This window comes from Taudactylus pleione, unplaced genomic scaffold, assembly GCF_031769625.1.
Source record: "Taudactylus pleione unplaced genomic scaffold, aTauple2 ptg001421l, whole genome shotgun sequence".
NCBI lineage: Eukaryota > Metazoa > Chordata > Amphibia > Anura > Myobatrachidae > Taudactylus > Taudactylus pleione.
Window position 1 is genome coordinate 82893 of NW_028285820.1, and position 26594 is coordinate 109486.

The 26594-nt window shown below is 43.9% G+C and overlaps 2 protein-coding genes across 4 annotated transcripts in view; one reads left to right on the plus strand and one right to left on the minus strand.

Annotated features, from left to right (window-relative positions):
• LOC148442664 (uncharacterized) overlaps positions 1–18300 on the plus strand; it is a 76974-nt gene extending 58674 nt beyond the window's left edge. Inside the window, exons 1-4 of one of the 3 annotated variants that reach the window (XM_088463624.1) lie at positions 1383–1479; positions 1598–1689; positions 1871–2456; positions 14730–18300. In XM_088463624.1, coding sequence (XP_088319750.1) covers positions 1395–1479; positions 1598–1689; positions 1871–2456; positions 14730–16147 — 2181 coding nt within the window. In that variant the 5' untranslated portion in view covers positions 1383–1394 and the 3' untranslated portion in view covers positions 16148–18300. Of the gene's footprint in view, positions 1–1382; positions 1480–1597; positions 1690–1870; positions 2457–14729 lie in introns of those variants that run through there. The other 2 variants (XM_088463622.1, XM_088463623.1) reach the window with 2 other exon arrangements.
• LOC148442665 (uncharacterized) overlaps positions 1–26594 on the minus strand; it is a 210378-nt gene that overhangs the window by 15246 nt on the left and 168538 nt on the right. The gene's annotated exons all lie outside the window — the stretch shown is intronic.

Consider the following 26594-nt stretch of genomic DNA (forward strand, 5'->3'; position numbering starts at 1 on the left):
CTGCTGGGAGGAAGCAGAGACTGCTGTCTGGCTGCAGCTGCTCGCATTGTGACAGAGCGGCCAGGGAGCATCCTCTGCCTTCCTCAGTCAGTCATTGGCAGGCATAAAGCGGCTGCGGATGGCCCTGAATCAGTAAAATTGTGCTGGCCAAGGGGGGCCGTTGGCAGGACCATAAGCAGCCAGCCGGGTTCTGCATGATGGCCGCCGACCCAGTCAGTAGCACAGCAGTCAGAGACAAGATGTCCTGCTGGCGAGCAAAAGGTAGGAGATCCCCAGCGCATGGTGCACTGCTAGCATACTTTAAAAAAAACTTATTATGCGGTTCTGGACCGCCGCTCCAGATGACGCAATTTTTTTTACATGAACTTCCGAAACGACGTTCCGGCACAAATATATAGCCCTGGCCACGATTTTCCTAAAGTAGACTTCTAATTTACATTTTATTGATGTCTCTCATTAAACAGGACTACACAGTAGTCAGAAGAGATGACTGCTGGAATGGGACATTATACAGTAACCCCAGGGGATGTGTCCGGGTGATGACTGGAGAGGTGACTGCCGGGCATGGGACATTATACAGTAACACCAGGGGATTGTCCGGGTGATGACTGGAGAGGTGACTGCTGGGCATGGGACATTATACAGTAACACCAGGGGATGTGTCCGGGTGGTGACTGGAGAGGTGACTGCTGGGAATGGGACATTATACAGTAACACCAGGGGATGTGTCCGGGTGATGACTGGAGAGGTGAATGCTGGGAATGGGACATTATACAGTAACACCAGGGGATGTGTCCGGGTGATGACTGGAGAGGTGAATGCTGGGAATGGGACATTATACAGTAACACCAGGGGATGTGTCCGGGTGATGACTGGAGAGGTGACTGCTGGGCATGGGACATTATACAGTAACACCAGGGGATGTGTCCGGGTGATGACTGGAGAGGTGACTGCTGGGCATTGGACATTATACAGTAACACCAGGGGATGTGTCCGGGTGATGACTGGAGAGGTGACTGCTGGGAATGGGACATTATACAGTAACACCAGGGGATGTGTCCGGGTGATGACTGGAGAGGTGACTGCTGGGAATGGGACATTATACAGTAACACCAGGGGATGTGTCCGGGTGATGACCGGAGAGGTGACTGCTGGGAATGGGACATTATACAGTAACACCAGGGGATGTGTCCGGGTGATGACCGGAGAGGTGACTGCTGGGAATGGGACATTATACAGTAACACCAGGGGATGTGTCTGGGTGATGACTGGAGAGGTGACTGCTGGGAATGGGACATTATACAGTAACACCAGGGGATGTGTCTGGGTGATGACTGTATCATTGTGTGTGTCAAGTTCCTATAAGGTGTCATGATGTCACTGTCTATGTCTACATGCAGGAGGGGGAGTATATAGAGGAACACAAGGGTTTGTACAAGGACGTGATGATGGAGAATCACTGGCCCCTCACATCACTGGGTAAGCGGAGAATGTAATTTATTGTACAGGGGAGAGCAGGTGTGGAGGCCCCAATATACACACATCATGTGATAATCAAATATATACAATGTACTCAGTCACTGTGTGTCTCCTACAGATGATCCCAGTTTCAGAAATACCCCAGAGAGATGTCCTCTATATTCACAGGATTATACAGAGGAGAATCACAGGATCCCACAGGAGCATCAGGTAATATAGGCTCTTCCCAATGACCACAAAAACCAAAGTGACTTTTCATTAATTGACCTGTATTTATTAATTATTCTTCATCTAATCGATTTTTTAACATGCTGATATTATACTATTTATTCTAAAATAATGTACTCAGACATTATTAAGGTGTTATTTTATTGTTTTCTGTGAAATTTAGAATGAGGATCTGACTGATATTAAGGCAGAAGATCTAGAGAGAAAAGAAAAGACGTATATGACAGAAATGAAGGTAGACGATGTAGACGGAGAAGAAGAAACGCATGTGACTTATATTAAAGCTATAGAGGAAGAAGAAAATATGTATGTGACTGATATGAAGGCAGAAGATATAGAGGGAGAAGAAGAGACGCATGGGACTTATATGAAGGCAGAATATATAGAGGGAGAAGAAGAGACTTATGTGACTGATATGAAGGCAGAAAATATAGAGGGAGAAGAAGAGACGTATGGGACTGATATGCAGGCAGACGATATAGAGGGAGAAGAAGAGACGTATGTGACTGATATGAAGGCAGAAGATATAGATGGAGAAGAAGAGATGTATGTGACTGATATGAAGGCAGAAGATATAGAGGGAGAAGAAGAGATGTATGTGACTGATTTTAAGACAGAAGCTACAGAGGGGGAGGAAGAAATGTATGTGACTGATGATAATAAAGCAGAACATACAGAGGGAGAAGAGATGTATGCAAGAGGTGATCAGCAGTGCAAGGAGGAGGAAATCCCTACAGATATCAACACAGGTAATCAGCACTTATATTTTTGCTGAAAAATTTCACATATTGGCTTTGCTCTGCCACTACAGCAATCTCTTCAACACCATCCTCTTCCAGTACCAACTAAAGAGGGAAAAGTATCTGGACAGTGAGGAGTCAGGAGCCATCAGCCTCTATTATACTCCTGCTCTCCCCCTCATATTGTGTCACTGTGTGTTACCAGCCCAGAGATCTCACCAGTCTCCTCCCCACACTCTCTGGTGTATCTCATACATCAGGAGCCATCAGCCCCTATTATACTCCTGCTCTCCCCCTCACATCATGTCACTGTGTGTTACCAGCCCAGAGATCTGACCAGTCTCCTCCCCACACTCTGTGGTGTATATCATACATCAGGAACCATCAGCCCCTATTATACTCCTTCTCTCCCCCTCACATCATGTCACTGTGTGTTACCAGCCCAGAGATCTGACCAGTCTCCTGCCCACACTCTCTGGTGTATCTCATACATCAGGAGCCATCATCCCCTATTATACTCCTGCTCTCCCCCTCACATCATGTCACTGTGTGTTACCAGCCCAGAGATCTGACCAGTCTCCTCCCCGCACACTCTGGTGTATCTCATACATCAGGAGCCATCAGCCCCTATTATACTCCTGCACTCCTTATCACATCATGTCACTGTGTTACCAGCCCAGAGATCTCACCAGTCTCCTCCCCACATTTTCTGGTGTATCTCATACATCAGGAGCTATCAGCCCCTATTATACTCCTGCTCTCCCCCCCACATCATGTCACTGTGTGTTACCAGCCCAGAGATCTGACCAGTCTCCTCCCCACACTCTCTGGTGTATCTCATACATAGGAGCCATCAGCCTATATTATACTCCTGCTCTCCCCTCACATCATGTCACTGTGTTTTACCAGCCCAGAGATCTGACCAGTCTCATTCCCACACTCTCTGGTGTATCTCATACATCAGTTGAAGGGATATCAGCATGATCCTACCTGTGTTCAGGGCCGTAAAGGGCTGTGCTGAATCCCTGTGGGGGGCATTGGTTAATCACTGGAGGTGTGGCCATGACCCCTTAGGATTTAAACAGGAAAAAAAATATTTTTACAGTGGTGCACTGTGAGCCCCTCTGCTCTCCGAAAAGCTTGGTGGAGACGCGATCAGTGTGACCACCCCCCCCCCCCTTCCCCACAGGCAAGAGGCTGCTGCTGCTCAGCGTGTGCTGGGCTGGTGTGAGGTAAGAGGGAGGGATGGGGACGGCGCCGGGCCCCTCCAGCAAGCCTGGGTCTGGGTGACTAGTACCCGGTCCTACCCCTCTGCCCCCATACCTGTGTTCTACCACATGTGAGATTATCCTCTTGAATAATGATACCTTACTAGTTCATTCTTTATATGTGTATACTAACACTGCAATACTAAAGCTCAATAAAACTTACTACACATCTAAAGATTATCTGTCCAACCAGCCAACTAGTTGATTGGTTGGAATGAAAATCTGGTAACATATGGGAGTAACTGATGATCATCAATTTGCTCCTAAATGCCAGAAAACAGATGAAAATGACGTCAGACAAGTTTGTTAAATGATTGATCTAAACAATTTGTTCAAACAACAGTTTTTGTCCATTTTCCAGCGTTTGTGAGCAAATTGCTGATTGTCATTTGCTTTCATACCTTGCCAGATTTTCATTCCAACCAATCAACTAGTTGGCTGGTTGGACAGATAATCATTAGATGTGTGGCCAGTTTAAGAGGCGTGACTTTATATTGCATTCTTGTGTAGCAGAGTTAGTGCACATTTTGTGATGTTTTTACAAAATGTGCACCAACCCTCCACTGTATTAGAGGGCTGCCAGAATTGTGCCCCCGCTTATATACCGTGACCATCATCTAATATTAGAGACTAGTGTAAAACATCAGCAATAAGGTCAATATGGGCGCAAGCGGATATCCTATGACTCCACCTTAATAGAGGTGTCGTCTTCTAGAGATGGAGGTCTTTGGACTCCAGATATACGTTTTATTACAAAGTATTTACACTGGTATCTAATTTTAGATGATGGTCACAGTGTACAAGAACTTAGGCTTGTTATTATTGTATATAACCCTGGGAAGGAAGTCATACAGACCACACTGGTGGTCAGGATGAAACGCGTTGTGAAGACTGATGGAGGCTTGTGTCAGTGTCTATTATCTTCAGTCTTTTTAGAAAGATTTTTCAGATAAGTGATTCATAGGGCTCGATTCAATTGATCGCAAAGTAAATAGTGCCAGGAGGGAGCTCCCGGTGCTATTCAATTCTGCGCGGTTAGGTCGGGGAATGCCCATTCTCCCGCCCCTTGTGCCTTAAATAGGGTGTTTAGTAGCGAGAACGGGCATTCTCCGACTAAACTTCCCGGCAAAATGCTGTTTTCCCTGCACTAAGGGCAGAAAACAGCATCGTGCCTAGACTTTTGTCGGATTTCTGCTTGCATCCCAGGAGGGATGAGAGAAGAAATCCTTATCCGGGCTTTACAGTGCGCTGAATTGAATAGCTTCGGGAGCTAATTTCCGGTGCTATTCAATTCACGTTGAATTGAATCGAGCTCATATATTTTAATCATAGTACGTGTGGATTTATCTTGTTTTTCCAGTTATATTGGGTGCACTAGAATGGATATTTTCACCATTTTTGTGAGATCATGTGACATGTTTATTTTTGGGACGGTACCACGTGGTTATGACACATTTTTCTCTGGATGTATTGGTGATTTTATCTGGACAATATTGCACAAATATATAGAGACACACACACATATAGTAATGTATGTGAGGCTTTGTCTTTTTGGGACATCGCAAGACAACTGCAGATGGAGTAAGAAGGCGCTTATTAATTATCTTGGAAGAGTAAAGCTTGATTCTCTATAGCCCGGAGGATGTTGTATTATACAATGAAACGCGTAAGGAATAGTGCACATGCTGGAGGGTCCTCTTATTCTGGATGAGGACATGGGTTTCCTGAATCCAGAAAGATCTTTTTCTGTTATTTTGTTATAGCAGACCACAAGACCATACAAACAGGGTTAACAAAATAAAACCCATGTCATTGGGATATTTCCCGCCAGGAGAGACAGAAGAAAGGATCCTTTTTGCGGGCACACTGTTTTAATGATTGCAGAAAAAAATATAAAAGGGCTAATACATATAAATTATAGGCAATATTATCTCCATAAAAAGATAAAAAAAATGTCCGATTTAAAATAAGTATTAAATGTAGTATATTATGTAAGGGGTATCAATACTTGCCACAACCTGAGAAATGGCGAAAATATTTAACGAATATATATGAAAATGGGTAAATACCTATAAAAGTCAATGGTTATAGAATAATAAAGAGGCTGGTAGAGAATTTTTAGATGCATAGAATATATGGAAAGTTTTGGGCCTGACCTGCACACCCTAGCTCTTTCTAATGGGATATGCTACCTATTTGAGACTTATTACAACACAGAAAAAAGAGAAACCAGATGCACCCTAACCCATGCTGTTGTGGTTTGGGGGTGCCCCACGCCCCAGACATGAACCCCCATAGTGTTAGGGACTTACCCGATGAGGTTTACGTTGACGACAGTGGGTAAGCTCATATATTTGGCCAAATTTATGCCAAAAACCTCGCATATTATGTATAATTATTAATGGTTGCATGGTGCATCTGGTTTCTCTTTTTTATTTATTTTTTTTTAATATATGGAAAATACCAGAATATATTAAGATTAGAGCAGCATGTGAAAGTTTGACAGATAGACACAAATGAAAGATCTAATTTACTCCCAGACTTAGTATAAAACACAATTGAACAGCTGGATCTGCTCAAGGCTTGGCAAAAAAAATATTTAAACACATGAAGTATCTGCAGCCCATACATTTTTAAGTTTGTAGCTGATAATTGACGATGTGTATTATGTAATCTCAGCCGTGATGATAGGAGAGCTGCTGTCCTGAAGTAGGAGATGAAAGGTGTAGTTCCAATACCTATGTCCCGCTTCTGCTGTCCTACCATGTGTAAGCAGTGAACGGGAGGAGGAGAGAACAGATCATAGGATGGAAATCACAGGAGGAGGAAAGAAGTCACTTCTGGTGCAGGGCGAGTGTAGCTGTGATCACCGATATCCAGGAGCATGGAGGGAAAGACAAAGGGCCTGATTCAGCTGCGGAAGTAGTTGCTATTGCAGCTGCTAACATGGTAGCAGCTGCGATAGTATTATTATGTTAATGCAGTAGGAGGCGTCCATTTCTCCTGCATGCATTACTGATCCAAGCTGCGTCCAAGGACATAGCATTGGATCATCTGTGATCAGATTCGCTGGCCTTGCTGACCATTGGGTCAGGCAAACCGCTCAGCGCAGATGCACAAAAGAGACCTGGCCTCTCCAATCCTCCCCCAACCGTAGTGACACTCCTTAGTATCGGGAAAACAGAGACCGTCGCTGCCCCATAAATGCCAGCAGACTGTTAATCATTGACAGTCTACTGCCAAACTCTGTCCAACAGACATGTACTGCACATTCGCAGCATGGGTCTGGCGCATGCGTATATTCTCGACCCTTGGGAATCTGCGATCAGGCTCAAAGTACCTGATCGGGTTGTGCTATATATGCTGCAACCCATGGAGCCGGTTGGAGGTCCCACCGCTCACTGTTGGGATCACCCCATGTGTAGGGGCTGGTTGGAGGTCCCACTGCTCACTGCTGGGATCACCCCATGTGTAGCGACATGCGTTTCGCTTAAAAAAAATTTTTTCATTTACCATCATTAAAAGTTATTTCTTCCATATGGCTCCACAGGGCGACAATGGGGTGTAGGTGGTACTTGAAGGACCGGACACCAACAGCAAAGTTTTTTTCTATAACAGGATGCTCCGGTCCTTCCCCCTATGCCCCGCCCAAAGCCTGAAGGCAACTCAGTTTCGACGGTGTCCGGCAGAAGCTGGATCCATCACCGCTATGCAGTGGGGTTGCTATAAGCAGCCCAAGCTTTATTTTTATGATTTTATTTTATTTTACTTTACTGTAAGAGAGCAAGCAGCATTAGACAGTCTTCTGGACATCTGTGCTGCTCCATCACCCCTCTGCGGCACCGCAACTTGGTGGGGCATAAGGGGGGACCTGGCTAGTGTGGCTCCTTAGTCCCCAGACTGCAGCTGGGATGCAAGGGGAAAGGTAATACTGACAGTCTCACCTCCGGTCTCTGGAGACAGACTGGAGGCGCCGATACGGACACAGGTCCGTCCGGTACTCCAATAGACCTCCAGCATCCATTTTCTACTGAAAGCCAGCCACAGGTCTCTGGGAACGCTGGATCCAGTCTCTGCCAGCCACTGTGGTCTGCGTAGTTGATTTTAGTGCCCACTGCAGTTACATTTATGCTCCTAGCAGTGAGATGTATTTTCTGCATTGTATGTAACTTATGCTAGCTCTGTTGTCTGGCTTTCTACTGTCAGCTTATACCTTTCCCTTTTTCTTTCACAACAACCATGGAATACGCTGTGCTTCACATTGTGCATATATCTGTGTTGCTCACTGCACTGTGCCATATTGTGTGCTATACTATCCTTGCAGCTATGTCTAGCAAAGGCAAGAGTAATAAGCAGGCTACAGCTCCTACCCTGGCTTCCTGTAAGTCCTGTTTGGTAGGTTTATCCCCAGAGGATTCACTTGAAGATGGTCTTTGTGCATCTTGTTATACGGAACCCCCCTGGGCTTCCTTTTCACAGGTGTTGGCAAAGATTGCGGATCGCCTAGCGGTCCCTGTGGTTGCTCCCCCTAGGGGATTGCCTCATCAGGTACTCCCTGCAACTCCTTGGGTAGACTTTCTACCTCAGTGCAGAGTTTGGCGGCTTTTCAACACATGCAAAAGGAGAGGCGCTTAGCCAGTAAAGCTACAAAGCATGCTGTGCTATCTTCCCAGTCCACCCAGCTATCAGATTCTGAGTTACCATCTGGGTAGGCAGCAGATGCAGACCTCTCTCACTCTGACTCCCCCTCGGGGGAGGAGGGGCCTACGTATAAATTGAATAACCTGCATTAGTGAGAGCTATAAAATCAATTATTTAAATAGAAGATCCAGAGCCCACTCCTAAGGCAAAATATTTAAGCGACAGAAGGTGGTTATGCTGGAGTCTCCTCACTCTGATCAGCTTTCTCATCTAATGAGTGAAGCATGGAATACGCCAAATAAAAAGTTTCAGCTGCCTAAACGCTTGATTTCATTTTACTCTATTCCAGCTACTGAATGCGCTAAATGGAAAGTTCCCCTAGCTGTAGTTCCTACGTGAAACACTTGGTTATGAACGTTACCTTACCTATCCATACAGCAACCTCCTTGAAGGAGACGACAGAAGGATTGAAGCTTGCTTGACGTCTGTATACTCTCTTACAGGAGTTATTACTCGTTCTGCCATATCTATGTCCTGGGTTGCAAAAGCCATTGAGAGCTGGGCTGAGGCCCTAGAAGACACATTTTCTACTGATGCTTCTCGGTAACAGCTGTCACACATCTTGCACATTAGGGATGCATCCTCCTATTTAGGAGAAGCGGCTTTGAATACTGGTCTCCTAGCTTTTAAGGCATCTGCCACTTTGGTGGTAGCCCGCCGTATCATTTGGCTTTGGTCATGCAAGACAGACTTGGACTCTGAAAATGCTTTGGAGTCTTTGCCCTACCCTAGGGAGATCCTGTTTGGCCCAGAATTGGACAAGATTGTGACTACCAAGGCTGTTCCCATACTTAGACGATCTCTTGCTATCAGCAAGCTCTCCAGAGGTCCTTTACCGCCAACCTCAGGTAACCATTGCCTTTCCACAAATGCACGGCTGGCTGATCAACTGGGAAAAGTCTTCCCTGACCCCTTCTCAAAGTATGGTACATCTGGCAGCCTTCTTAGCTTCTCAGGGTCAGAGAATCTTCCTGACAGCAGACAAAATCTCCGGTCTGCAGCACCGAGTGCGCAGGTTACTCCACAGTCACGAAGTGTCAATTTACTCAACAATGCAGACCTTGGGATCCATGGTATCCACCTTCGACATGGTGGAGTTCGCGCAGTTCCACTCCAGGCACCTACAACACCTGATCCTATTCAGGTGGAATGGACTGCCTCATCTGATCAGATCCCAGACCATGGTTCTCTCCGGAGGTTCGCCTGTCCCTCTCCTGGTGGTTACAGATGTCCCACTTGAACAGGGGCCATCCATTCCGGATCCCAGATTGTGTGCTCCTCACCATGGATGCAAGTCTCCGCGGGAGGGGGGCAGTGACAGACCAGCTGTCTTTCCAGGGACATTGGACTCCCACAGAGAGGGTCCTCCCAATCAACATCCTGGAACTCTGTGCCATCTACAGAGCCTTCACTTTGGCTCAAGACATTCTCCGGGACAGGCCAGTACAAGTATAGTGCAACAACGCCACAGTGGCGACCTACCTCAATCACCAGGGAGGCACTCGTAGTCGGTCGGCAATGACAGTAGTGACATGCATCCTCACATGGGCCAAACGTCACCTCCCGGCTATTTCTCTGGTCTTCATACTGGGGATCCTAAATTGGTAAGCAGATTTTTTCAGCTGTCACGACATGACACGAAATGGGGCCTACCAGAGGTGGGCCTCATGACACAATTACAAAACTCAGGTGTACGGGTCCAGGCCAAGAGACCCCGAAGCAGCTTTTGTAGACACCTTGTCAGTCATCTACCTGGCGTACCTCTTCCCTCCAGTCTCCCTCCTTCCTCGGGTCCTTCGAAAAATCAAGAAGGATGGGGGAACGGTTCTGCTGGTATCTCCCGCTTGGCCCAGATCTCACTGGTACTCTGACCTTTGGAGTCTCTCCATAGACGCTCCATTGCCACTTCCTCTACACCTGGATCTGTTGTCTCTGGGTCCCTGTCTGCATCCAGACCTGGCTCATCTGTCTTTGACGGCGTATCTCTTGAGTCATCTCTCATGAGGTCTAAAGGGTTTTCTAGATCTGTGGTTCAGGCCATGCTCTGAGCATGTAAGACTGCTTCCACCGGGTGTGGCATACATACTTCCAGTGGTATGCTACCAGAAGCTATGACCCTGAGGTTTTTCGGGCTTCTAGCTTCCTTCAAGGTGGACTAGATCTTGGACTCCGCCTGGCCTCTCTGAAAGTGCATGTCTCTGCTTTGTCCATCTGGTTACTGCACAGAATTGCTCCACTGCCGGATGTTCACATCTTCCTTCAGGGTGTCCTCCATATTTATCCTCCCTTTAACCCTCCAGTGGCTCCGTGGGATTTATCAGTGGTTTTCGCACTTCAGGGGTCTCCATTTGAATCCCTGGAATCAGTAGACATCAAATGGCTCACTGTGAATACTCTTTTGGCTATCACATCTGCCCGCAATATCAGATTTGGGGGCACTTAGGTATCGGATTTGGGGGCACCTGCCTGTCGTTCCCCATTTCTGATCTTTTATCAGGAGAGGGCCATCCTTTGAACTGATCCTGGTTTTCTTCCCAAGGTGGCCGTGGCACTGAAGGGGTTAAACCCCTGTGCTGTGGCGCCATTTTTAAATGTTACAATAGGTGCTAGGCACTCTGTATTTAAATGTATTAATGGCGCTAAGTGCCGGGTATGTATTAAAATGTATTTATATAGTCTTCCACTGCCTGGACCTCCTCTGACAGCCGCGGCAGTGTTAACCCCTCGGTGCACAGCATTCAGGTTGTAAGGAGCCATTGAGTGTTCCATGCTCCAGGGCAGCAGGAAGCCGCTGCAGCCGGGACTAGTGTCCCAGACTGCAGGGCTAAGCACCACATGCAGGGGGGACCAGGCTAGCCGGCTCCCTCCATGGAGCTGGTTAACCACTGGTGCACGGTACCAGGGGGCACTGTGTGCTGATGCTGGGGGCCGGAGGCCTACTCCCGGCGCCCTAGCTCCACAGCACAGCGTGGATGGCAGTTAACCCTCGTTGTGCCGCACAAAGGGGAGGACTGCGGCAGCTGTGCGCTGGGGGTCAGGAGCACTAGCTTCCGATACCCCAGTACGGAGAAGCCAGCTCCCAGCGCAGCGTGGCAGAGGGGGGCACTGTGCCAGCTACTGGAAACCGGTGCGCTCTCCCAGGAGTCAGCAGTGCTACCAGCCCCGGGAGCTCCACAGGCTGCGACTAAGCAGTGGCGGTGGTAGCGCTGGGGGACCAGGCAAGCAAGCTTCTGGTAACCCCCGGTGCTGGGAGAGCCCCAGCCCTGAGCTCAGTCTGCAAGTGTGCCGGGCTAGGAAAGCCCAGCGCTTAGCCCAGAGTATACAAAAATACATGGGTTTTAATCAAAATGTCTTTAAAGTGTGTGTGCAGCACTGAGCTGAGCTCACAGAACCCAAGCTGCAGGGCTGCAGTGAGTAGAGCCTGATGGGGGGCACAGGCACAGCGTGCATGTGTGTACAATGTAAACACTTATTTTAATGGTATATATTTAATGTATGATTTTAAATGTATTATTTAAGGAAAATTGCACTTACCTTTGATTTCCCTGGATGGCCAGGGATTCCAGAGTTCTCAGTGGGCTGCTGGATCCTCCAGCCCCTTCCAGAGCAATAAACGTTCCACCTATACAGCCTCATGCCTGGAAGTGGTATGAGGATGTGCGTAGGAAGCTGGGTAATGCAGCCAGATAATTGTTCTCAGCGAGCTCCAAAAGAGCTTCCCCTCCATGGCCAGGAAACCATGCCTAGGGACCCTGCTTGTCCACCTCTGGAGCTCAGATTCAGGCAGGGGTGGCAGGCTTGGTCCCTTAGCAGATTCCTGTAAGTCGGTTTTGGAGGGAAACCTCCCCCGGCCCTAGACGAGCCAACTCCTGGGTGGTGACTAAAACACCAGGTAGGCTCCCCCTTGTCCATAGGGGACAATGTTAAATGTGCATGTGGCCAGCACATGCACAGGACATGCACTTAAGGTGATTGGTTGGAAACCACAGGCCGGACTTAACCCCTGTGGTAATGTGTATTGGAGTGGCATAAAAGAAGACTGCGTACCTGGTAAAAATGTCCAACCTTGTATATCTTTGTAATATCAAGACTTCTGTATCATTTATGTATACTGTACCCCCGTAAAGCTAAAGGGAAGATCTTTTTCAAGTCTGTGAGCAATAAACATATTTGCCGTACAACTGCATCTGAATCTTGCGACCAACAGAATTGCAAAAAGCGCTATTCTGTTCTTCAGCTGTTCTGGATTGAGCCAAGCGTCTCCAAAGCTCAAGCCCTTTGCCAGCTACCGTGCAGAGCCTGGTCCTTTGTGAGGGATGAGGAGGAATCAGCCGACACCAATCAGGGGGTGTGGCCGCAACTAGCTAACGCATACACAGCAGAAGTGGTTCCAGGTGCCGGAGATAGGAGGCTGAGTGTACATAAGGAAAAGCTGTTCCAAACGACGATGGTGGGAGTTCGGAGGTGGCAGCTATATACCCGCCCACTGCGCAGTGGTTGGAGTCAGTGACAAGTGGTCACTGATGGTAAGTGGGGATCCCTGATACCTTAAGGTCCAGTAATCTGTGTTTGGGAGTGGAGGCTGCGGCCATCCGGTCGCAGGACCCATTCCAGATGAAAAACAGATTGTCTATATACTATACCTATTCACAATTTTATCTATGTAGATGATGCAATGATACCAGCATCTATGCTTTTTATTGTATTTCATGGGGCTTATATGAGCTAGAAGTTCTTATAGTCTTGAATAATTTTTTTTTCATATATATTTTCTATCTTTGTATTTTCTTATTACATTGATATTATTCATTTGCAAACAAAATGGGTGCTTCCTGATTTCTCACTGCCCTACCATATGTATGATACTCGGTAATGCCGGCACACCCACGCTTGCCTCCAGTACTGCGCCCCGTGCCCTCCAATTACCTTTCCCAGTCAGGAGAGGAATAAATATATAGCATCTACGGCAGCACTCAGGACGACTTGTAAAATAGATATACTGTATATATAGTGTGATAGAAGCACTGGTAAAGTGCTAAATGGCAAATATATTTCTCCAAGGTTTCTGACTTATGTATTTTAAACCCTCAGGAAATGTCTGTTTATGCTTGATGAGAGTTTTGGGTTTTTCTGACCTTCAACTTGAGAACAGGCTAATTAGTGCCTGCAGCTGTGAAAGGCTCATATAAGCTGTGTCAGGGTTTGGCTCTTGTACTACTTTTAAATACTGTGCCTATGCTTGTGGTGAGGGAAGTAGGCCCTACCACTTTGGGAGAGGGATTCTGTTTAGTGCTAGGATTTATATATTTTCCATTTTATACTGCACAATAAAAACTAGCTAAGGCTAGCTTGCAGGAAAACCCTGTACTTGTGTGCTGTTTCATAACTGCTGTGTGTTTGGAGGTTGCAACTACCCCAGGAGTGGGACCTCCTACCCCAATCTAATTACAATAGGTAGAGCTATATAACTAGACAGATAAAGTTAGATATATATATATTTATATATACAGATTCGGAGGTATAGGCGGCACTCATCCAGACTTGTAATAAGTATAGAATACGTCCTTTATTTCCAATGTTTTGGAAGGAGTACATCCATCTTGAAGACGGAGTTACTTCCTCCGAAATGTTGGAAATAAAGGACATACTTTATACTTATTACAAGTCTGGATGAGTGCCGCCGATACCTCTGAATCTGTATATTGAGTGGGCAGACACTCTAGGAGGGCACCACAGCAAGATTGAAACCACACAGAGGGCTGGCCTCGCAGAGTTCGTATATTTATCTTTATTAGCACAGTTTTTTTCTTTTGTTTTCACTTTTTGTAGGACTATCACTACTCCTCATTGGAACTAGCCGCTACTTTTTTCCCTATACACTAATATATAATTTTCTATTCAATTTATATATAGGATATATTACATCCTTACTGTATTAGTATTTTGTACATGTTTTTTATTACCACCAAGGAATTTTTTCTGCCTTTTCTTTTGTGTCAAAAGAAATGACAGCCTCAGTGAGGGATAGATCTATCACCCTTTGCCTAGAACTTGGGAACCGAGTGAAAGTTCCCCATTGGGCATTATCTAGGGCTGGCCGGCTCCTGGGATATTAAAAAGAACCTAGAGTCCTAGGGGTCTGCTCCATTTAATAAGGTTTGTTTCTTCTATATTATGAGTGTGATCGGTAGAAGCCCAAAGTATTCCGCATGATGTTGTACTAAGCACAAACCTATGGGAATAGGGGTGAGAATAATATTAATTAATGATGCCTTTGCTGTGGGATACTTGGATAACTATTTATTTCTACCAGGTGGAGAGAATACAAGGAAGACCTCGGAGGGACATCTCGTTTTGTCTCCAGATTTTAAATTAGAAGATAACCCCACACACGGATCTCCGGAAGAGAATTACATAACCCTAAATATTCATCCACCACTTCTTAGTGCAGATATACCATCTGATCCCTCTATTCTTGAGGAATGTACTTCTGGTAACTCACATATTGTTGCACATAGTACATATCATAGCAATGATACAGTCACTTCTGATTGTGGAAAATGTTTTACGCCCAAATCAGCTCTTGTTAAACATCAGATAAGTTATACAGGTGAGAAACTATTTCCGTGTTCTGAGTGTGGGAAATGTTTTACACGGAAATCACATCTTGTTAGACATGAGAGAAGTCACACAGGTGAGAAACCATTTCCATGCTCTGAGTGTGGGAAATGTTTTACACAGAAAACAAAGCTAGTTACACATCAGAGAAGTCACACAGGTGAGAATCTTTTAACATGTCCTGAGTGTGAGAAATGTTTTACAGATAAATCATATCTTGTTATACATGAGAGAAGTCACACAGGTGAGAAACCATTTCCATGTTCTGAATGTGGGAAATGTTTTACAACAAAATCACATCTTGTTGTACATGAGAGAACTCACACAGGTGAGAAACGATTTCCATGTTCTGAGTGTGGGAAATGTTTTACAAGGAAATCAAATCTTATTTCACATCAGAGAAGTCACACAGGTGAGAAACTATTTCTATGTTCTGAGTGTGGGAATTGTTTTACAAAGAAATCAAATCTTGTTAAACATCAGAGAAGTCACACAGGTGAGAAACCATTTTCATGTTCTGAATGTGGGAAATGTTTGACAAGGAAATCAAATCTTATTTCACATCAGAGAAGTCACACAGGTGAGAAACCATTTCCATGTTCTGAGTGTGGGAAATGGTTTACAAAGAAATCACATCTAATTACACATCAGAGAAGTCACACAGGTGCAAAACCATTTTCATGTTCTGAGTGTGGGAAATGTTTTACACGGAAATCAGATCTTGTTAGACATCATAGAAGTCACACAGGTGAAAAACCATTTCCATGTTCTGAGTGTGGGAAATGTTTTACAGACAAATCAGCTCTTGTCACACATGTGAGAAGTCACACAAGTGAGAAACAATTTCCATGTTCTGAGTGTGGGAAATGTTTTACACAGAAATCAAATCTTGTTATACATGTGAGAAGTCACACAGGTGAGAGGCCATTTCCATGTTCTGAGTGTGGGAAATGTTTTACACAGAAATCAAGTCTTGTTGCACATCAGAGAAGTCACACAGGTGAGAAACCATTTCCATGTTCTGAGTGTGGAAAATGTTTTACACAGAAATCAAGTCTTGTTACACATCAGAGAAGTCACACAGGTGAGAAACCATTTCCATGTTCTGAATAGGGATGGACATCGGAAGCTTGCTGTCGAATAATTGCCAGGGTTCTGACATCAAATCATGTGATACGATAGCTACTAGTTATCGCATCATAACCATGCACTGCAATGGGCACCGATGCTGAGCTGCAGACTCCACCGCTTAATTCATACACCCATCGCGTGTTCATCGGAGTCAGCAACAGATAGCTGGCAACCACTTCAAACCCCTCTCTTTGATAGAGTACTTCAATCGAATCAGGAACATTGATGGTTGGTAACCATCGGTTTCTGATATCCATCCCTAGTTTAGGAAGCATTTTTTATACAGAAACCAACACTTGTTACACATCGGAGGACTTATAGTGGTGAGAAACCAGTTACATGCTCGAGTGTGGGAATTGTTACCCTAGTAGCTAGTGTGGTTATAGGGCCTGGTTCAGCAAGCAACGCAAGCTTGCTCACGCACCCAGCCACTGCAGAAATATGGTAATGAACCCATACAAAATGTAACCGCAGTACAATAACCAGATGCCCATAACTACATATAGCTGCCCACTTCACTTTACTAACATCCATAATACCTCAAAAGTGGTATGTGTGTAAAGGTCCCACTCCTAAACAATGGGGTGCAGCAGATAACTGAGTGGAGAAACACCGACCGCTTAAATCAGGGATGAGGAACCTCAGGCCCAGTGGCTGTATAAGGCCCTCTGAGTCATTGGTCTGGCCCTCAGAGCTTTTTACTGCTAGCCTAATCTGGCTAGCATGGTGCCTAGAATGGCGCCCTGCAGCCAGAATCTATGCAGCAGTGCTGCCTGGAGTGTCCTTAGGATGCTTCAGATGGTCACACTGCTGCCCTTACACTCCCCGTAGCTACCTCAGGATGCTCTGGGCATTGCTGTAATCACCAGCAATTCTGACCCCGTCCCTGTGTGACATCACACAAACGGCGTGGCCTGCACCAGGCTCACAAATAATGTTATATATATCAAAATAGCCCTCGGCAGAAAAGTTTCCCCACCCCTGGCTTAAATAGCTAGGCAACAATACAACAGTGAGTGATCTGCAGTCCTACTTGTTAGGATAATAAATACAATATTATCAACAATGTTAGTCCAACAATAAAAATAGAGAAAACATTTGTGTCAGTCCGACATCAGAAATAGAGCAAGTGATTGTTCATCGTCCGTATGTGTGAGATGTAGTGATCTGGATAATTATTATCCTGTTCATATATCACTTCAATTGCTTACCTTCAACAATGTGGTACCACAAAAAAATGGGAAAGAGTTCCACATAGTGTAAAATCCAATTAATTTTAATAAAGTGAAACAATAGTACAATACAAATAAAATGAAAAGAAACCACCAAATGGGGTTCCCCCGTACCAGATTGGGCCTTTGGGAAAGGCACACTTTGAGATAAAAGATGGTGAGCCCGGGTACTCTCCTCTCCTCCCTATAGTGGATGAATCCCCTCTAGTAATACATTTTGACCGGTATGGTCTTTATCAAGGTGTGAGGTGGTGGTTCCCTAGCAAACCTTTATATAGTTGTGCGGGTCTCCAAATTTCTTGAATTGAGGAGCTAACTCCTTATTCTAATCAAGTATTCACCAATTTGGCATGAAAGGAATAAGTGCTAAAGCTCCCGTTCTCCATTCCTATAAATGGAGGAGAAACTAATAGTGGCTGTGATTCTCGATTGAATCCTTACCGCTGAGTGCATTCCAACAGTTGGAACACATCAACCACGTGGTGGCGCACTGGAAATACATAATCTGAAGTGCATCATCGGCATCGAGCATGTTGTGAACACGTGGATCGTTCTGCTCGTAATGTCTACAAGCCTGGAATGTATCATGCATGTGTGTGGCGTCACGGCCATCAAGTCACTTGGGCAGTATGGGCGGAAGACCTTCCATCGATTTAGACAGGATATGTGATGTACTTAAGAGACTACACTTTTCTATAAGAAGTGGGATAGATAATAAAAACCTCCCACGTTGAAATGACATATCACCATGGCTTAGCAGTTTAAAAACACTAAATAACATCAATTTAAAAATAAATATTTAAACGATATATAAAAGGAGAAAACATTTTGCTTAGTGAATTCCATATCTACTATAAAGAACAATCATCTAGAATTACATAAGATTACATAAATACTAATAAATATGAGTAAAAAATATTTTTAAAAAAACAAGCCAATAAGATAAACAATTCATGAATTTATAAAAACCATTTAAGCTCAAAATCGCTGTTTAACCCTAAAGGTTCCAGGGTCCTTAGCTCATATATGGTTTAATTCCGTTTTGGCTAAAATGATATCTGATTTTTTTATTCTCCAGTTTTCCTCAACTTTTTTAATACCTATTAAATGTTTGATACCTGACGTAGAACATACATGTTTTAATTTAAAATGTTTAGATAGTGTGTGATTTTCGTACCCTCTTAATATTCCTCAGATGTTCCCTCCAAGAATCTTTTAAATTCCTTTTTGTTTTTCCAATATATTAGAGATTACAAGTGCATTCTATAATGTGTATATACAATTAGTGCTTTCACAGGTAATGAAATCCCGTATTTTAAAAACTTGTCCTGTGGTTGTTGATGAATAGGTCTCCATCTTACTTTTTTGATGTCGATGGGTTGCACACTCCACATCGATGGAATCCAGTGGATTTTATTCTATTGCTCCTTTTTTCTGGGATTGCGCTATTCACAATTTTATTTTTTATATTTTGCGCTTTTCTATGTGAAAGCGGGTACGAGGGGAATAATATTTTTTAAAAGGGGTCACTAGTTAAAATATGCCAATGTCTTTTAAAAATCTGTTCTACTGAACGATACTGATTGTTGAAAGGGGACACGAAAGGGAGTCTTGGATGATTATTCTGCGATTGTGGTTTTCTGTATTCCAGCAAATTTCTCTGGGGAATTTTCTTCAAACTTTTCAATATTTTCTTCAATTGATTTTGTATCATATCCTTTCACAATGAACTTCTTTTTGAGTTCTTCTGCTTGGAATACATTTTCGTAGGTACAATTTCTTCATATTCTCTGCATCTGGCCCTTTGGGACATTTTTTAGCCACCATGGGTGATGATTACTGGTGGTGTATATGTAGGCGTTACTGTCAGTTTGTTAACTGTAATTTTTGGTGTTTAATTTATCTCCTTTTATAAATTAAATAAATCTAAAAAATGTATCTCATTTATTCTTGTTAAAAACTAAATTAATATTAAGAGAGTTTTTGTTTAAAATGTCACAAAATAAAAGAAGGTTGTTCTCTGTCCCGTTCCAGATAAAGAATATATAAACGATATATCTAACCCATAAAACTATATTGTGAAAAAAATCTATATTTTCCCATATTGTTGACTCCTCCCACCATCCCATAAATAAATTGGCATAAGATGGTGCAAAATGTATGCTCATAGCAGTCCCCCTAAGTTGTAAATAGAACTGTCCATCAAACCAGAAATAGTTGTTTTGTAAAATGAATAAAACGTCTTTTTTAATCAAATTTATCTTTTTATCATTAAAAAGAGGATTCTTTCTCAATGCATATCTACACCCTTAACTTCTGCCTCATGGTCAACAATGGTGTATAATGGTTATAACACATTTTTCCTTTCTAACACATTTTAACCCTTCACTGTTTATTAAATATGTACTTCACTTTTTATTTTCATTCTTTATATGCAGCCTAGGCTGCTCTTAACTATCTCTTTCACACTGCACTTTTCTTACTATCGCGGTGCCCTGGGGTGGCTTGGCTGGGCCAGTTTGGGGGTGTCCTGCGCTCTGGATTTGAATCCTAGTATGTTAGGGACCCGGTGGGTAGGCCCATAACCTTGGCCAAGATTATGCCAAAAATCTCTTTTCATTGCAAAAATGTATTTATTTATATACAATCAGTTAATTTGGAGTTGAGCACCTGTACTTCTTTTTTTGTGCATATATCAATGGTCTCCACAGGTAGTATCTCTAATTATATATATATATATATAAATATATATATATATATGTTCAAGGTGTGCAGTCTGAAGCCCATTTCCATATAAACATCCATAACTATGACAATACCGATCACAATACCGACAAGTAAACAATCTCCCTTCACTGTCACAATACTGACAAAAGCCAAACAAGAAGTCACATCAGTCAGAGGAGTCTCACTAAGTCCCGTAATTGTCTATATCCGCCATGTAACAGACGGCAATGTAGATGGCTAACCCCAGGCTAATGCGCGAGTTCTGCCTTCATACACCATCTAAAAATAGCCGGGCATCCCGTTTACAACGGCCATACCTGTCCCTTATTAGAGGGCAAGTTAGATAGATAATATACCGAGAAACCAAATAGAGAATGCTAACAAAATCCCATTTTCATACCTAACTATATCCTTTTTTATTTGTTTTTTTTTTTTAATCAGTTTATAAACACGCTTCCTGTAATCACATACTGTATATACAGGATACGTATCCTAATCCTGCAAGGGGGATGTCTAAACATCATCCCCCCCTTCCCCTAGCCTAATCTTAAACCTCATGGGGGGCCTAAAACTAACCCTCCCCCCATAGCTAACAGCTACTATAGTTTTTCCTTCGTTCTGGAAGCCATCCGTCGGGGTTCTGGCATCTAGATCTAGACAGACCTTTGAATACAGACGTCTGTCTTTAATCCTGCCTCTAGCTTTAGAAGCAAATATGTAGTAGGCCTGCTTTTCTGCTGTGGGCATTTTTAATATATATATATATATATATATATATATACACACACACACAGATAAGGGTGCACTCCATTAACCATTGATAGCGTGTCTCAGTGCCTTCCTTAAATATCCCTGGCGGAGTCCAATATTGCAATTGTGGAAGCCAACACAGCCAAAAAAATTTAACAGCAGTTAAATGAAACGTTTTGAAATCCGGAACCACTTCAGCTCCTCCATGTGTCACTCCAGCCCCCTTCCTTGCCATTCCAACCCTTCAGCTCACAGGCTGCACCCCCACTGGCTCTCAGGCAATAGTACCCCCTGTATTTGTGGCCCTTATGCAGTGCCTCCTGTATTTGTGGCCCTTATGCAGTGCCTCCTATATTTGTGGCCCTTATGCAGTACCTCCTGTATTTGTGGCCCTTATGCAGTGCCTCCTGTATTTGTGGCCCTTATGCGGTGCTTCCTGTAGATTTGACCCTTTTTCAGTGCCACTTATGCATTGTCCCCTGTTGTTATTTTTTACATATAGTAATGCCCCGTATGCCACGCCCCCAGCCTACTTAGTATTACTTACCTGACCACTTTGTCTTCTCCAGCCTCCGTAGGCGGCTACTGCCTTGCGCCACTGTCTTGATCTAACTTTATCCATCGGGTGTGCAGGGTAGGCTCTGCACCGCATGGGTAACAATGATTTCACCCTTGCAGTGCACTACTGGGAATGCTGCTTGTCTCTGAAGTAAATGCTTCTTTAGCCTCCAGTAGCTTCAGAGGCCAGCGTTCCTGTCAGCAGGGGTAGGAGCGGAGCGCCCTATGCAATTGCACGGGTCGCCTGCCCCTATAAACGGACCTGCATTTGTGTTTGTATACACAAACACACGCATGTTTAATTTTATATGGCAAGTCTATATTACATATCTTGATAAAAATACAATAAAGACTTATGTTTATTATTTTTTATTTAAAGTTAAAAAAATAATGCAAGCCATGTTTTATTCACAAAGCAAATCAACATAAATTTAGCAAATCAACATAACATTTTAGTTTAACATTTACAAGCTAAAATATATGAAATATACATTATTTCTTATTGACGCAAATAAAAAATAAATACTTTGCTTAAGACAAATTAAACAATACATTACATGTTTTTCTTTGTATAATTTTGTTATTGTATTTGTATAAATGTTTTTTATTTATTGACTTGTATTTTTTAAATCCATTTTCACTAGTTCAAATTCCTCTATTAGCTATGAAAAAAAAATAAGATTAAAATCTAACTATACTCCAATATGTTATTTAAAACAATAACACACAGTCCTAAATTATTGAAACAGTTCTTCTTTCGTATGATAAATATTTAGCCAACTATTTTCTATAGCTTTGTGTATGAAATTCTGACGGCTGGTAAGTATCTCACTAAATACTGACGTTGCAATCACAAACTCTGAAGATCCTGACTGGGCATGGAAAGTACACTAACCCTCCCCTTCTCCCCCAACTCCTAACTGGAACCCTCCCTTAGTGGTGCCTAACCTCCCCCCTATGGTACCTAACTCCCCCACTGTGGTGCCTAACCCCTTGTCGTGGGTGCCTAACCCCAAGTCCCTCTTGGTGGTGCCTCAACCTAAAATCCCCCTCCCGCAACTTAGCCCTAACGCACCGGTTGTGCCTAGACCTAACACTCCCTTAACCTCTGAAACTTACCTTCTGCATGCCTACGTTTTGCATTCTGTAGCTGGGAAGCTGACACTGGGCTTGATTCAGCACGGATAGCAATCCTGCACACGCTGAAAAGTTCTTTAAATGAATGCCATCACAATACACTCGCAGCTCAATACTTAGAGACGCAGCACAACATAAATCCTCCCCCTTGACACAGTGATTGCTCAGGCTGCATATAGGTTTGCAATGGATAAATTATACACACCCCTGCAACTTTATTCATATACACTGACACGCCTGCACTTGCTTGACCACACTCCCACACCACCCACCAATGATACTTCGTGTCAATCACTTCCAGGTGGGTCTGTGTATACATTGCAATCACATTCCCTATTTTAGTGACTAGTTTGCACACACACTGTAACTAAGATGTATATACGAAGAATGAAAGAATCATCTGACTGCAGAGTTGCACTTGTGTTACTTGTAGAATTAGGGCCACTGTTTGTATTCTAGTAATGGTAATTACAGTGAGCATCCCTTAAGCTGGGATGATGACTATCCCTTTTTTATTCATGTATTACTTTATCTTAAAACAAAATGTTGTGGGGGGAGCCCCAGAGAATATATTGCGCTTACCGTCTGCCCACCGCCTTTTCAGCTCTATGCCAGCCTCGTTGGTTCCTCCCTGTCTAGTGACAGGCTGGTCCCTTCATGCCGCCCCACTTCTCCTGGACACTGAAAGGTGGAGGAAAACAAACATGGCATGAAGCTTCAATCTTTTCCCAAAAGAAAAAACAACCAGCACCTGGTCCCCAAGTCCTACTCTCAGCCCGATATCCTCATGCTGTCATCACAGGGTCCTGCGCACCAAAGTAGGACACAGACCCCTTATGCCCAGTCTAACTCCAAAAAAATATACCGCCCAAAAAAACATCTTTTACCCCCCAAAAATAAAAGGAGTGTAACAAAACACATCCTCAGCCCCCGGCAAAAAATAAATCAATACATTTATAGGGTTACAATCAAATATCTATTTTACCTTTAAAAATCATGGTTCATCAGTTCTTGGTTCCGGGTCCTGTTCTTCCTGGCTTGAGAATTGCATCTGTTCCATTTCCATCCTCATCTGAAGCTCTCTATTTTCTTCATGCATTTGCTGGACTACACTGTATGTTGATGGCATTGCAACCTGATCAGTTTGTATACATATGCATATATGTGTGTGTATATATATATACAATGGATACAATGGCAATGGCGGCGCGTGTATACGCGGCGGCTGCACTTACCGTTGGTGCCGGTGATGGCGATTCCTATGGTCCGGGTGTCCGTGTGTTGCACGCTCCGGATGTGGTGTGGTTGTTCCTGTTCCTGCTTGTCGGAGTCCTGTGTGGTGACGGCGGCCGGTGTGGGATCACATACCCCCGCGAGGTGCTCCTTGGTCTCCGCCTGACTGGAGTTTGGAGTGGAGTGGCAGGTTCCGGAGCTGGTGGAGTGGAGCCGCTTGCGGGAGCTGCTGGGTCCGGCGCAGAGGCTGTGCAGGTTTCTGAGGGAGGGACAGCCCCGGGTAACCCCTCAGCCACAGGCATTGTGGGTGGAGCGGGGGTGGCTGGGATTGCTGCCGCTTCTGGAGCCTGTGTGTCTGCTGCCCCTGGAGTTACTGTGCCTGCAAGCGTGGCGGCCCTGGATGGGTCTGTCACAGCTGGGGTGGTGAGTGGTGGCTGGTCTGGAGACTGGAGTTGTGAGAAGAGCCATGTGCACGGCAATGGAAGTAGAGATTATGGGGGTGGGCAGCGCTCTGGAGGGGGGCATTTCTGGAGACTCGGTTATCCCTGGAGATGCAGGCAGGTTTGGAAGAGGCATCGGAGGAGGGAGAGGAGGCAAAAAAGGGGTAAACGAGCTGGTACTAGAGCCAGGCTCAATTTATGTTTTATCAAACCCCCTTTGCCTAGCTTATTTCTAGCAAATGTTCAGTCCCTGACTAGTAAACTGGACGAATTACATGTAGTTCTTTCATACATGAAGCATCTGGAGTCCTGCTCTGTATTAATTTTTACCGAGACTTGGCTAAATGACTTAGTTCTGGATACTGCGGTCTCTTTTGGAAACAGGATTCTGTTCAGAGCAGACAGAACTTCTTCATCAGGGAAAAGTAGGGGTGGGGGGCTGTGTTTGTATGTCCTGCGTACCTGGTGTATTGATGCTATCTGTATTGGTAATCATTGCTCAGTGGATATTGAATATCTGTCTGTCAAATGTAGACCCTTTTAATTTGCCCAGAGAAGTTTCGGTGGCAATTATCATTGCCGTTTATATTCCCCCTCAGGCTAATGTGACAATTGCCCTGGGAATTCTTTATGAGAAAATTGCGAAATTACAATCTGTGTATGTTGAGGCAGTTTTTATTATAGCAGGTGATTTCAACCTGACCTGAGGAAAGTATTGCCTAAATTATATAAAAATGTATCGGCTCCAACTAGGGGCATGCGTACCTTGGACCAGGTGTATACAAACCTCAAGTCAGCTTATGAAACTGTTGTTTGCCCCCATATTGGCAGATCCGATCACATGTCCCTGTTTCTCATGCCTGTTTACAGGTCATTAGTTAGGAGAGTGCGACCGGTCAGACGTCTGGTAACTATATGGCGGGAGGATGCACTGATTAGATTACAGGATATGTTGGAATTCACAAACTGGGATTTGTTTATTGATGAGAGTAGGGTAAATGGCGATATAGATATTGACTCTCTAGCATCATTGGTATTAGGTTACATCGGTTGCTGTACAGATAGTGTTACAGTAACAAAGAGTATTAAAATATTTCCCAACGTGAAGCCTTGGTTGAACGGGGAAGTTCGATCTCTACTCAAGGCTCGTGATAGAGCGTTTAAATCTGGTGATTTAGAAATGTTGAAATCTTCCAGGTGTGAATTGCGGAAAGGTATTAGGAGGGCTAAAATTAGTTACTCCGCAAAGATTGAAGCTAGAAGTCATGATAACAGGAATCCGAGAAGCCTGTGGCAGATGATCCAGGATATTACTGGTTGTAAAATAAAAAAGGAGGTGATTAGCAATGACAATAATCTATTAGCTGAAGATTTGAACCTGTTCTACTCTAGGTTTGATCAAGAGAATAGTTTTTCTGTTACGCCCCAAATTCCCCGGGTGGGGGAGTCTCCTCTTATGTTGGAGGAGTATGATGTGATTAAATGTCTACGTCGGGTTGATTTGTGTAAATCAGCCGGCCCGGATGGGATTAGCGGTAAAGTCCTCAAGGGGTGTGCAGACCAGTTAAGTTGGATATTAACGGTCTTATTTAATTTGTCCCTTTTTAATTGTGTAGTGCCGAGATGTTTTAAGAAGGCAAATATTGTTCCAGTTCCAAAAAAGGGGGTAGTAAAATGCCTTAATGATTATCGCCCAATTGCACTAACTTCATTGATAATGAAATGCTTTGAAAGGCTGGTATTAGGACATATTCAATCTTTTTTCCCAGCAGATTTTGATCCTTTTCAGTTTGCATATAGGAAAAATCGTTGCACTGATGATGCGGTACTTGCAGCACTTCACTCTATTTTAGCTCATTTGGAAGTGAGGGATTCTTATGTTCGGATACTCTTTGTTGATTTTAGTTCTGCTTTTAATACGGTCATTCCCGTCTCACTAACATCTAAGTTGTTTGACTTGGGGTTAAGTGGGTCTATTTGTAACTGGGTTTTAAACTTTTTAACTGATAGACCACAAGTAGTTAGAATTGGAGGTGCTGTGTCGGGGGAAGTGTTGATTAAGACTGGTGTTCCTCAGGGTTGTGTTCTCAGCCCCCTATTATACTCGCTATTTACCCACGACTGCGTGTCGACTTCTGATTCTGTGAAAATCATCAAATTTGCTGATGATATTGCAGTCGTTGGGTTAATTAGCGGGAACGATGAGTCCCATTATAGGAAAGAGATCAAAAATTTGGTTTCTTGGAGTGGTGATAATCACTTACTCCTAAATGGCGACAAGACAAAAGAACTGGTAATTGATTTTCGTAGGAGATGTTTAGAGCAGAAATTGCCAGTGTCTATTAACAACCA